Raw genomic sequence first — 12,310 nt, forward strand, 5'->3', positions numbered from 1 at the left:
GCTGGTTGTTTGGTTTGAGTTTTTTTTAGCGTTGGTCCCACACTCCAAGCCAGTTGGCGTTCTTGTTGTTATGCTGCATCAGCAAGTTAAAAATTATAGAAGCACGGTTTTAGTTGTAAGAATTAACAGCTCATTTTAGAAAAGAATTGCCAAAATCTAGTATGGACAAAGCTTGTATTGTATGTGCCCGGCTACATACACAGCTATGAAGGTAAGCTAACAAACTTCTGCTCTGAGTTACTAAAGATGCTGCATGCTAGCTCTCCACTAGCCTAAGTTAACACAAAAAGGAAACTTTATTGGAGTGACAAGTAAGGTCGTGCGTGTTTTTCGTGTCTGAAATGAAAAAACAAAAAAGTTCATATGTTATTCAATCATGCAGTCAGGAGAGGTCACGGTTAGGTCCGAGTGTTTCAGGCCAATGAGGAAAAACCAGAAGCCCCACTGTCTTGAGTGTAGGGAATCGTTACCCTGCAGGCTCAGTGCAGGATTGATTCAGGTTCAAAAGAAGACTGTTGATGTTTTTAAACGTCACATTTTTGCGAGTCATATAATTGCTTTTAGTTTGATAACAGGTTAATGACATGCCTGAACTACGTGTGTCATGTGGTATCAGAGATAAAATGTGTCCCAGAAAGAATATAGTAAGTAAAGTTTGTATACATAGCATGTCACAGAAAGTCAGACATTAGATGACTCGCAGAAGCACAACGTTGTTTACAGTTATTTTATTTGTTTCCATTACTTGTTCTACTCTTCTATTTTAAAACGAGTTAAGTGAAGTTAATCATCAATGTTTGTCTCTCTTTAAATGCAGTTGTACTCTAACAAATATTCTGTGTTGTAACAGATTGTGCTAAGGGATTCAAAGCCGGTGGGGGTGCCAGTGTATGTGTGGCAGGTGCAGCCTTGTGATGTCATGTGGCAGCTCAGCTACCAGACAGCCCATTTCTCCCAGCTGAAACTTACACCCCCCCCCCCCCCCCCCCAGTGTTGAGCTGCACAGAAACTGAACAACAGTGGCACAAAACGGGGACCAAGGTTACAATCTTTTAATTATACTATTATTATGTGTATACATATTTCTGTTATAACCTTTCAACTTGTTTTTATTTGGAAACAAGGTATTAAACCAGGTCCACTTAATGACATGGTCATCATATCAGCCAGACCAAGAGAGAGGAGACCGGTAGAATGAACAAGGTATGTTTTTCTTTCTGTTCTGCACGCACACGCACACACACACACACACACACACACACACACACACACACACACCATTTGACTTTTGTTTTTCTTCCCCAGAAGCAGTTTGTAAAAAGGAGTCAGCTTCCCCGATGGCAGACAGCTTCGTTCTGAAGGTGCAGGAGGCGTACCACAGACTTGGTGCAGATGAGGCTCCAGTGATAACAACCATGGCTGTCTCTGGTGATGTACCTCTGGTTGGGTCCACGTTTGGTTCGGTGCAGGAGGGAAGCGGGCCATCTTACCAACTACCAGTGAGGACGGCCCCCAGGACGCGTCCACACAAAGACAACCCTTCTCTCCCACAACTGTCTCTCTCTCATTATAGACTGGGACCCTCTGCAAGTGCATTTGTGTTTACTGAACATCATCATTTCACATCCCTCACAACATCATTGGGGAAATCATACAAAGCTGAGAACAGAACACAATCGCAGAGTTTCTGTGTGGAGGGACACCAACTAAGGAGATGCCACATCACTTCTACAAAATTTAGATAAGTGTGTCACACCAGGGCAGAAGGTTCTACTGAGAACCTTGTGAAACAGCCTATGGGAGCAAGTAGTCAGACTGATGACATATGTTGGGGTCTTGCTTTGGAGCCTACAGCCATCAAGGAGTACTGCAAGGTAATAGAGGTAAACCACTACCCATGTGGGGTCCTGATCCACCTTGAGGCACCATGGATGGTTTCAACACCAGCTGGGATTATGTATGATCCTGAGGGCAGCCTGAGTGTGGCCTGCTGGAAATAAAATGCCTAAATGTGTGTAGCTTTGTGGACTATTATGCTCAGAAAAGGTTTACTCTATGGCGATCTCATCCTCATTACTGGCAGGTCGGTGGACAAATGTTGATTTCTCCATGTGAGTGGTGTGACTTTGTTGTCTACACCACAGATGACATGTTTATTCAGCGAGTTCCCCGTGACATGGAAGTCATACAGACACTTGTGATGTTTTCATTGCTGTTTAAATGTAAAGAATTACTGTGGAGGAAATTCAATGTAAATCTGCAGTAAAATTAAATATTTCTGCATTTTCTTGTTTGTGATGTTTTGTTTGCTAGATGAGTAATCATTTTTAAATGGCTTCAGTTTAGTTTCAAAAGATAAGATTTAAATTAAATGAATTAAAGAAGACTAAACAAAAACCGATGACTTATTTTATTTACCAAAGAAGTATTTAAAACCATAAACTTTCAATTTCTTTTATTACAAAACCATTTTAAACTTATACAAATACACATTTAAGCATGACAGGGTTTTAAAAAATTTTAAGAACTCATCAGTTGAGAAATTAATCATAACTTATTTTATTGCAGAGGTTTTGTGAAAGGTACCGCATCTCAAGCCCTCAGAAGGGCACAGCACCGTTGAAGATCATCTGAGTGAAAGCTTTAAATGCAGTACCTTTATGGAAGTGTGTAAATATGCAGTGTGGTTGCCCTACATGACTTGAGGTGCTCAGACATCAGGCTCCTTTGTAGGAGGAAAACACCTCACTCTGGAGGAGAGGGGAAGATGGACATTGACACATCAGCTCAGTGCAGTCAAGAATGACTGCAGTGTCTGGGTAGTCCTAAAAGTCTACAGGCAGATTTGGCCTTATCTCCTCCTCTGGTGTCCAGATCCTCACAGAGCCAAGTTCTTGATTTTCATCAGACTGACTACAGTTGTGTTTCAGAAAATCTGTCTCTGCGACTAGCAATAACCCACATACATACTTCTCAGCTCCGCATCGGAGGGAATGAAAAAAATACAGAATTGTACCTTGCTGATGCCTCTGTGTGTGTGTGTGTGTGTGTGTGTGTGTGTGTGTGTGTGTGTGTGTGTGTGTGTGTGTGTGTGTGTGCGTGCAGTACGGAAAGAAAAACATACCTTGTTCATTCTACCGGTCTCCTCTCTCGGTCTGGCTGATATGATGACCATGTCATCAACTGGACCTGGTTTAATACCTTGTTTCCAAATAAAAACAAGTTGAAAGGTTATAACAGAAATATGTATACACATAATAATAGTATAATTAAAAGATTGTAACCTTGGTCCCCGTTTTGTGCCACTGTTGTTCAGTTTCTGTGCAGCTCAACACTGGGGGGGGGGGGGGGGGGTTCAGCTGGGAGCATCGACATATATACACTTGTGTTGAAGCGCGACACCAGAGGAGAGTACCGCAGCTGCTCCTTCAGCTCATCCATCTCTCTGAGCAGTGACGATTCCTGAAGGTTGTACTGTGGAGACAAAAACATCCTGATGTAAAACTAGACGCATTCAACTTAAATGAAAGTGCAACAGTCTTCAGCAACCCCTCATCTTTATGTGTTGTCTGGGAAAAAAGAGAACAGAAGAAAGTCAAAGTCCCAAAGTCATCATCACGCCCTGGTGAAATCACATCTCTGTATTTGAACAAGGCCTGTGGGGAGCGATGAGCTGCAGCTGCGGCTGTGTTCAGGAACTATTTGGTGGTTTAACCCCCCATCCAACCCCTTAAAGCTGAGTGTCAAACAGGGAGGCGTTCGGTCCCATCTTTAAGCTCTTTGGTATGACCCGACAGGGATTTGAACCCTGATCTACCAGTTTCAGGGCAGACACTCTACCACTAGGCCACTGAGAAGGTAGTAACGCTTCTTCTTTGAGACTTAAATGCTTTAAAAGACACATTCTAGTGAAAATATTCAGAGACAATTGCCCCTCGGGGATGATTAAAGTTTTTTTTTATTTGAATTGAATTTGAATAACTGGATAAATAAATAAACCCCATCACTAAAGGCCTTTAAAAGCTAAGACATTTTCTGCTGCAAAGAGCAAAAAAGTTGTTTCTACTCAATTGTTGTAAAAACATTTTATTGTTATGAAACTTGAAAAATAATAATTTGACTTGAATGACGATTAACAATAGTTTAATTACCTTTACATCATTACGATGCACCTTGATTGTAAAAACAACAACAAATGAAAATCACCAGACAAACTCACCCTGACTGCATATTTATACAACTGCTCAGCCTCCATGAGTCGTCCAGACTGAGAACAAAAGATTTAATCAGGTTAATAGTTTTAGGAACAAAAGGTTTATTTTTTCTGAGGGGTGCTCTGTTGCTCCCAAACATTACATTAAGATGAATTTGCTTTTTTCTCTTTAAACTGCAGAAAACAGCGAGATTGCTTAATTAAAAGGTCCCATATTCTCTAGACAAAAAAGGCAGCCTTTTCCATGAGGGGGGAAAGCGTCGGTCCCAGACTGTTCTAGAACATATTCTAATCAGCGTGAACCTCCTTGGAGACAGAAGCAGCCGTGTGAGAGGTTGTGCATTTTCTCACCCTGAGGCAGATCAGAGCCAGGTAGGCACACACCTCTGCGTTCTCTGTGTCCAGATGGTTGGCTGCAGTCAAAGCTTCCTCAGCTCCACGCAGCTCTTCCAGCTGGACCAAAACACAAACAAGAAACAAGTCATTAGAACATCACGGTTCCTAACCATCGCTGACTGATACTAATGGATCTACTGTAGCGGGTAGTTCAGCATCGGCCACGAGGATAATTCTTTATGTATCTTCTACAATGTTCATTATGTCCTCTTTTTAAATATTAAACAAAGTTCTTTTTGCTTCGGACATGAAGGTGTTTCGAGTTACCTTTTACATGTTTCGATCGCCCCTCCTTGAACCATCACCTTATCGTGGTGGAGGAGTTTGAGTGCCCTAATGATCCTAGGAGCTATGTTGTCTGGGGCACTTTGTGCCCCTGGTAGGGTCTCCCATGACAAATTGGTCTTAGGTGAAGGGTGAGACAAAGAACGGTTCAGAGGATCTTTCATGGATGAACTATCAAGGAGTCGGAGTACCCGGCCCGGAGGGTTACCAGGGTCCCACCCTGGAGCCAGGCCTGGGGTTGGGGCCCGTGAGCGAGCGCCTGGTGGCCGGGCTTTCGCCCATGGGGCCCGGCCGGGCCCAGCCTGAACTGGATACATGGGCTCATCCAACTGTGGACCCACCACCCACAGGAGGAACATGAAGGGTCCGGTGCAGTGTGGATCGGGTGCCAGACCGAGGCGGGAGCCTTGGCGGTCCGATCCCCGGACAAGGAAACTGGTTTTTGGGACATGGAATGTCACCTCGCTGGTGGAGAAGGAGCAGGACCTTGTGGCAGAGGTTGATGCTGTACCGGCTAGATAGTCGGACTCACCTCAACACATAGCATTGGCTCTGGAACCCAAGTCCTTGAGGGGGGTTGGACACTCTCCTTTGCTGGAGTTGCTTCGGGTGAGAGGTGGAGGGCTGGGTTTGGCTTTTTGTTAGCCCCAAGACTCTCTGCCTGTGTGTTGGGGTTTACCCCGGGGGACGAGAGGGTAGCTTCCCTGTGCCTTCGGATCGGGGAACGGGTCCTGACTGTTGTTTGTGCTTATGGGCCAAATATCAGTTCAGAGTACCCACCCTTTTTGGAGTCCCTGGGACGAGCGCTAGATAGTGCTCCATCAGGGGACTCCATTGTCCTGCTGGGGGACTTCAATGCTCACGTGGGCAATGACAGCATGACCTGGAGGGGTGTGATTGGGAGGAATGGCCTGCCTGATCTGAACTCAAGTGGTGTTTCGTTATTGGACTTCTGTGCAAGCCGCAGTTTGGCCATAACGAACACCATGTTCGAACATAAGGATGCCCATCGGTACACTTGGTACCAGGGCAGCCTAGGTTGCAGGTCGATGATAGACTTTGTAGTCGAATCATCTGACCTGCGGCTGTATGTTTTGGACACCCGAGTTAAGAGAGGAGCGGAGCTGTCAACTGATCACCACCTGGTGGTGAGTTGGATCAGATGGCAGGGGAAGATGCCGCATAGACCTGGCAGACCCAAACGCATAGTGAGGGTCTGCTGGGAACGCCTGGCAGAAGAACCTGTCAAGACGGTCTTCAACTCCCACCTCCGGCAGAGCTTTGACCGCGTCCCGAGAGCAGTGGGGGACATTGACTCAGAGTGGGCCTTGTTCCGCTCTGCAATTGTTGAGGTGGCTGTTGCTAGCTGTGGTCGCAAGGTGGCCGGTGCCAGTCGCGGTGGCAACCCCCGTACCCGCTGGTGAACACCAGAGGTTCTGGGAGCTGTCAGGCTGAAGAAGGAGGCCTACAGGCCGTGGCTGGTCTGTGAGTCTCCGGAGGCAGCAGACAGGTACTGGATAGCCAAGCAGGGTGCAGCAGAAGCAGTTGCCGAGGCAAAATCTCGGGCGTGGGAGGAGTTTGGTAAGGCCATGGAGAAAGACTATAGATCGGCTCCAAAGAGGTTCTGGCAAACTGTCCGACGCCTCAGGAGAGGGAGGCAGCAACTCGCTCACACTGTTAACAGTGGGGATGGGGAGCTGCTGACGTCAACTGGGGCTATAGTCGGACGGTGGAAGGAATACTTTGAGGAGCTCCTCAATCCGACCTACGTGCATTCCGAGGAAGAGCCAGAGCCGGGAGATCTGGGGATGGACTGTCCAATCTCGGGGGCCGAAGTTGCTGAGGTAGGGGTCTGGGTCCCTGGGCTCTGCTGGGTCCCCGGCGGGGGTGGTCGCCCCTGGGTCCTGGGTCGCTGGGTCCCGGGCTCGGCCGGCTAGGGGGTGGGAGGCTGCGGGCGGGCCTGTGGGCTTGCCGCTGATGTCTCCCGGGACTCTGCCGGCTGCTGGTTGTGGCCCCCCGGGGCAATCCTCTGTGCCTCTCGGGGGGGGGGGCTTTCTGGTTGCAGTCTCCTTGGGGTTCCTGTGTTCTGGGGCAGCGCCTGGATCTCTGGGACATGGAGCTCCCCCCGTCTCCTGCGCATCTTTGGGGGTCGGATCTGTGGTCCCTCACACTCTCTGTTGGACGCTCCTATAGAGAAACCTTACATAAACAAGTGCGTGTACACACACAGGTGCTCACATGGTGCTCTCAAAAGTATGGACTTGGGCACGTTAAACACAGGTCTTAAGACTATGGTGGGCACTTAATGCACTGTGATTTATTATCGTGATTCTTCAGTTAAGCAATGTTGATTATATATTTTTTCATCAAGTTGATGCAGTGATAGCTAGATCTTGTTGTATTGTTGTTGTGTCCCTTTTATTTTTTGTCCTTTTGCTTTTTTTTTTTGTCTTTTTCTGCAGGTCTAGAAGGCCCCTCCCCTCCTCCTCCTCTCTCCCCACCTTTTCTTTTCCTTTCTCTTTCACCTCTGTCTCCGTGTCTGGTTGGAATTACAAAGCATTCAACAACAATAACAGTAAAGTTTTAAGTATCAGGCGTGACATTAAAAGCAGACGCTTTGATGCTCCACCTGAGAGTAAATCTGTAAGGCTTGTCACCAGCATTCAGACATCAATTCTGCTTGCTTCACAGCCAGACAGGACACGGTAAAAAAAAAAAAAAAAAAAAAAAAAAAGTTGCTGAGGTAGTCAAACAACTACACAGCAGTGGAGCACCGGGGACGGATGAGATTCGTCCTGGGTATCTCAAGGCTATGGATGTTATAAGGCTGTCATGGTTGACACGTCTCTGCAACATTGCGTGGTCATCGGGGCAGTTCCTGTGGAGTGGCAGACCGGAGTGGTGGTCCCCATCTTTGAGACGGGTGACCTGAGGGTGTGTTCCAACTATAGAGGGATCACACTCCTCAGCCTCCCTGGAAAGGTCTACTCCAAGGTACTGGAGAGGAGGGTCCAATCGATAGTTCAATCCATGGATGTAATTTTTGGGGGGGGGGGGGGGCAGGGGGTACATGTCCCCCCCCACTTTTTCCAAAGTCAAGTTTTGACCCCTGCACTTTTTACCATCCAAAAACAATATTACACTTTATTAAATTGACAGTGGTTGAGCTCTAGGACCAAGCGGAAAACAACCGTTTGTGTTGAAGCCTGTTTCCCATTAGAGCATACTGTAAAGACCCCCCCGTGTCCCCCCACTTCTAAAGTGAAAATTACATCTGTGGTTCAATCTCAGATTGAGGAGGAGCAATGCGGTTTTTGTCCTGGCCGTGGAACTGTGGACCAGCTCTATACCCTTGCAAGGGTGATGGAAGGGCATAGGAGTTTGCCCAACCAATCCACATGTGTTTTGTGGATTTGGAGAAGGCTTATGACCGTGTCCCCAGGGGCACCCTGTGGGGGACACTCCAGGAGGATGGGGTGGGTGGCTTTCTGTTAAGGGCCATTCAGTCCCTTTACCAGAGGAGCATGAGTTTGGACCGCATAGCCGGTAGTAAGTCGGACCTGTTCCCGATGAGGTTTGGACTCTGCCAGGGCTGCCCTTTGTCACCGTTTCTGTTCATTACCTTTATGGACAGAATTTCCAGGCGCAGCCGTGGTGTGGAGTGTGTCGAGTTTGGTGGCAGGAGAATCTCGTCTCTGCTTTTTGCGGATGATGTGGTCCTCCTAGCTTCATCCAGCTCTGACCTTCAGCTCTTGCTGGGTAGGTTCACGGCCGAGTGTGAAGTGGCTGGGATGAGGATCAGTACATCCAAATCTGAGACCATGGTTCTCGACCAGAAAAGGGTGGCTTGCCAACTCCGGGTCGGGGGAGAGGTCCTACCTCAAGTGGAGGAGTTTAAGTATCTCGGGGTCTTGTTCACGAGTGAGGGTAGGAGGGATCGGGAGATCGGGAGATCGACAGGCGGATTGGTTCGGCGTCTGCAGTGATGCGGACACAGAGCCGATCTGTCATGGTGAAGAGGGAGCTGAGCTAGAAAGCTAGGCTCTCGATTGACCGGTCAATCTACGTCCCAATCCTCACCTATGGTCATAAGCTTTGGGTAATGACCGAAAGAACGAGATCGCGGATACAAGCGGCCGAAATGAGTTTCCTCCGTAGGGTGGCCGGGCTCAGCCTTAGAGATAGAGTGAGGAGCTCGGACATTCGGGAGGGACTCGGAGTAGAACCGCTGCTCCTCTGGATCGAAAGGAGTCAGTTGAGGTGGTTTGGGCATCTGGTCAGGATGCCTCCTGGACGCCTCCCCGGGGAGGTGTTTCGGGCATGTCCTGCCGGCAGGAGGCCCCCGGGTCGACCCAGGACACGTTGGAGAGATTACATCTCCAATCTGGTCCAGGAATGCCTTGGAGTCCTGCCGGAGGAGCTGGTGGAGGTGGCCGGGCTCCCTAGTTGGGATGCTGCCCCCGCGACCCGGACCCGGATAAGCGGAGGAAGACGACGACGTTTCGACCGTCATCTGCGGTCTTCTTCAGAAGTGTCATGGGTGTTTGTGTGACGCGTCTTTATCAGCTGTTCTTCTGGTGGGCATGACCAACCCGGATCTGTCAGATCCGCCGGGTCGGTCAAGCCCACCTCCGCAGTCTGGTCTTTGGAGAAGGGAATCCCAGGTGCGAGACAGCTGATAGGCCCCCCTCGTCTCTGTTCATATTTCCCTCTGGGCTTAATAACTCTAATTTCCCTCTGGGATTAATAAAGTATCATTGAATTGTATTGAATGTTTCCGTTTCCTTATTTCTATAGCCTCCTTGACCCACCGTTTGAATCGGTTGTTCTCCGTGTTGATAATTTTCCCTTGATCCCAGTCCATGATGTGATTATTTCGTTAGCAATGATCTGAGATGGCTGACTTGAGGGTTTGCTCCTCAGCTTTTTTCTTTGTTGTCCTTGTGAGTCTTTCTGTTGTTTCCTTCTCGCATTCCTTCAGATGCTCTTTTCTTCTTGTGTCATATGTTCTGCCGGTTTCCCCTATGTATGTTTTATTGCACGACATGCAGGGTATTTCGTAGATTACATTACATTTCTTGTCTGGTTCTGTTTTGGCCTTGGGGACAGTAGCTGTCTGAGTTTCATGTGAGGTTTGACGGTTGTGTTGATTTGTTGTTTTTTCATGGCCCTTTGTATACGTTCTGTGACTCCCCAGATATATGGAATTATGATGGTGTCCATGTGCACGTGGTCTGGTCTTTGTTTTTGTTTTCTTTTTTTGGTATCCCTGTTTTTTTTTAATTTTCTTTGACTTGTTGTTTTCCTTTTTCTATGGCCCATTTTGGATACTGACAGAGGGTTAGTGCTTGTTTAATGTGTTCTTATTCCTGTTTGCGGTCTGTTTCATCTGTAATGAAGCTAGTTCGTTTGTATAATGTTCTGACTACTGATAGTTTGTGTGCTGTGGGGTGTTCAGATGTCCAAAGCAGATATTGGTCTGTATGTGTGGGTTTTCTGTATATAGTGATTTTTATGCTGCCGTCGTCTGTGTGGTGAATGTTCATGTCCAAAAACGCTATTGTTTTGTTTGTTTCCTCTTCATGTGTGAATTTTATGTTTCCTGTGTTGTCGACCGTGTTCAGGTGGTCTGTGAGTTGTTGTGTGTGTCCAGTTTTTATTATTTCCAAGATGTCGTCCACGTATCTTCTCCAGAACATGGGTCTGATGTGTGCAGGTGCTGTGTTAATGGCCTTTTCTTCCAAATCCTCCATGAAGAATTCACTCATTATGGCTGAGAGCGGGTCTCTTTTTTTCTTTTAAATCGCAATTGCTTATTTTTGCTCATTTTAAATATATTTTTAAACATTTTCTAAATGCTTTTTATATTTTTTGTTTTTGTTTTTGTGAAGCGCCTCGTGATTTTTATCTTGAGAGGCGCTATAGAAATGATATTTTCTTCTTCTTCTTCTTCTTCTTCTTCTTCTTCTTCTTCTTCCCATGGCGAAACCTTCTTGCTGTCTGTATATTTTATTTTGTACTGAAAATGTGGAGACAGTCTCAGGATTGAGAGGAGATGCAGGAAGATAATAAACAGACAGGACAGAAAAAAGGTCAAATAAAAAACAAGTTCGTTTTTGTACCTGGTTGCAACAAACAGACACCACTGAAGGTAATCAGAAGTGAGGAACAGAAAATTAAATGGTTCTTTCAATGTTTAGATCAGCAGGAATTCTGAGACGCCGCAAAGCATCATGGGAGTTGTAGTCTTTCCGACAAAATTGGCCAGCAGGTCAGTTTTAATATGTTTGTGATATTTATCAAGCGGGCCACATAAAAATGCTTTGCGGGCCACATCTGTTTTATCTGACACATGTGGCTTGAAATAACAAATGTGTGGTACCACCTTTCAGGCACTGGAGAGCAGAAACTCTCCATCTTCTCTTCTTTTCTAAATGCTGTTGAAAACCAGTGTTGTTCTATTTTGTTTGCCAGCAGAGGGCGCAAAAATCCCATTATTTCAAGGCAACAAAACATGCTTAATAAAAAAAAATTGTGCTTACTATACAAAAAAGATTAGATTTTTTCCCTTAAGAATTGTGTGCTATTTTGATAATAAAATGAAACAGATTAAAATTAAATGATTTAAAAACATAACTTTTACAGCAATTTATGCAAATAAACTTAACTGTTACCTTCATGTTGCTATTTCCTGTGCTCATCTCATTATTGGAATTTACCTTTAACAAATAACCTATTCTTGTCAAAAACTAAAATCACACCATAATCAACGAAACTAAGTCGCAGGTTGTAAAGTCCTAAATAATTAAATCAGGGGTAGAAATAAATCTTTCTGGTGAGTCAAGACAGCAGTTTGCCAGACTACACAAATTCCCTGCGCAGTGCACTCCCTACCAGAAGGGGACGCGCCGCGCTCCAACTCAACACCACTACTTGCTTACTTGGCTAACTACTTCCGGGAGTTTTATTATCAATGATTTTGGCACTCGTGTAAGATTAAAACACTTCTCTTGTGTTTGTCGTTTTTCGTTGTCAAAATGTCTTACAACTACGTGGTAACAGCGCAGAAACCTACGGCAGTAAACGCCTGCATCACAGGTAAATACTCGCTGTTTTGTGCAGTTATGGATAACAGCAATATGAGCTCCCGCGCTGCAGCCCGAACGCCTCACAAGGGCCTTAAGTAGCAGCTAGCTGTTGTTTTTCTTTAGATTTATGTTTATTTCTTAGACAGACATGCAGTTCGTGGTTTAAACATGTTCAGATCCTGCCCTAGCGTTCCTAAAATAGCTGCACAATGCATTGGCTATTCAACTGAATGTAACAATAACAGTTTTCGAGCCTTAAAGGAGCCAGATGAAGTGCGTTGCCTCGTTCAGACAAACCGATCACACGCATAAGTCGTGTAAAAATGGA

At 46.1% G+C, this 12,310-nt stretch overlaps 1 protein-coding gene and 1 long non-coding RNA gene across 3 annotated transcripts in view; both read left to right on the forward strand.

Moving 5' to 3' along the window:
- Window positions 1-120: 120 nt before the first annotated feature.
- Window positions 121-2,485, forward strand: LOC139071792 (uncharacterized). 2 transcript variants are annotated; one of them, XR_011521609.1, is made up of 4 exons: window positions 121-211; window positions 851-1,041; window positions 1,125-1,203; window positions 1,306-2,485. It is a non-coding gene; the product is annotated as an uncharacterized lncRNA (long non-coding RNA). The 2 variants fall into 2 exon arrangements; XR_011521608.1 differs by lacking the exon at window positions 121-211 and having other exon boundaries at window positions 219-1,041.
- Window positions 2,486-11,816: 9,331 nt separating this feature from the next.
- Window positions 11,817-12,310, forward strand: part of ddb1 (damage-specific DNA binding protein 1) — a 73,995-nt gene continuing 73,501 nt past the window's right edge. Inside the window, exon 1 of the mRNA XM_015953658.3 lies at window positions 11,817-11,992. Within this exon, the coding sequence (XP_015809144.1) occupies window positions 11,932-11,992 (61 nt within the window). The 5' untranslated portion in view covers window positions 11,817-11,931. The remainder of the gene's footprint in view (window positions 11,993-12,310) is intronic.

This window comes from Nothobranchius furzeri, chromosome 9, assembly GCF_043380555.1.
Source record: "Nothobranchius furzeri strain GRZ-AD chromosome 9, NfurGRZ-RIMD1, whole genome shotgun sequence".
Classification (NCBI taxonomy): Eukaryota; Metazoa; Chordata; class Actinopteri; order Cyprinodontiformes; family Nothobranchiidae; genus Nothobranchius; species Nothobranchius furzeri.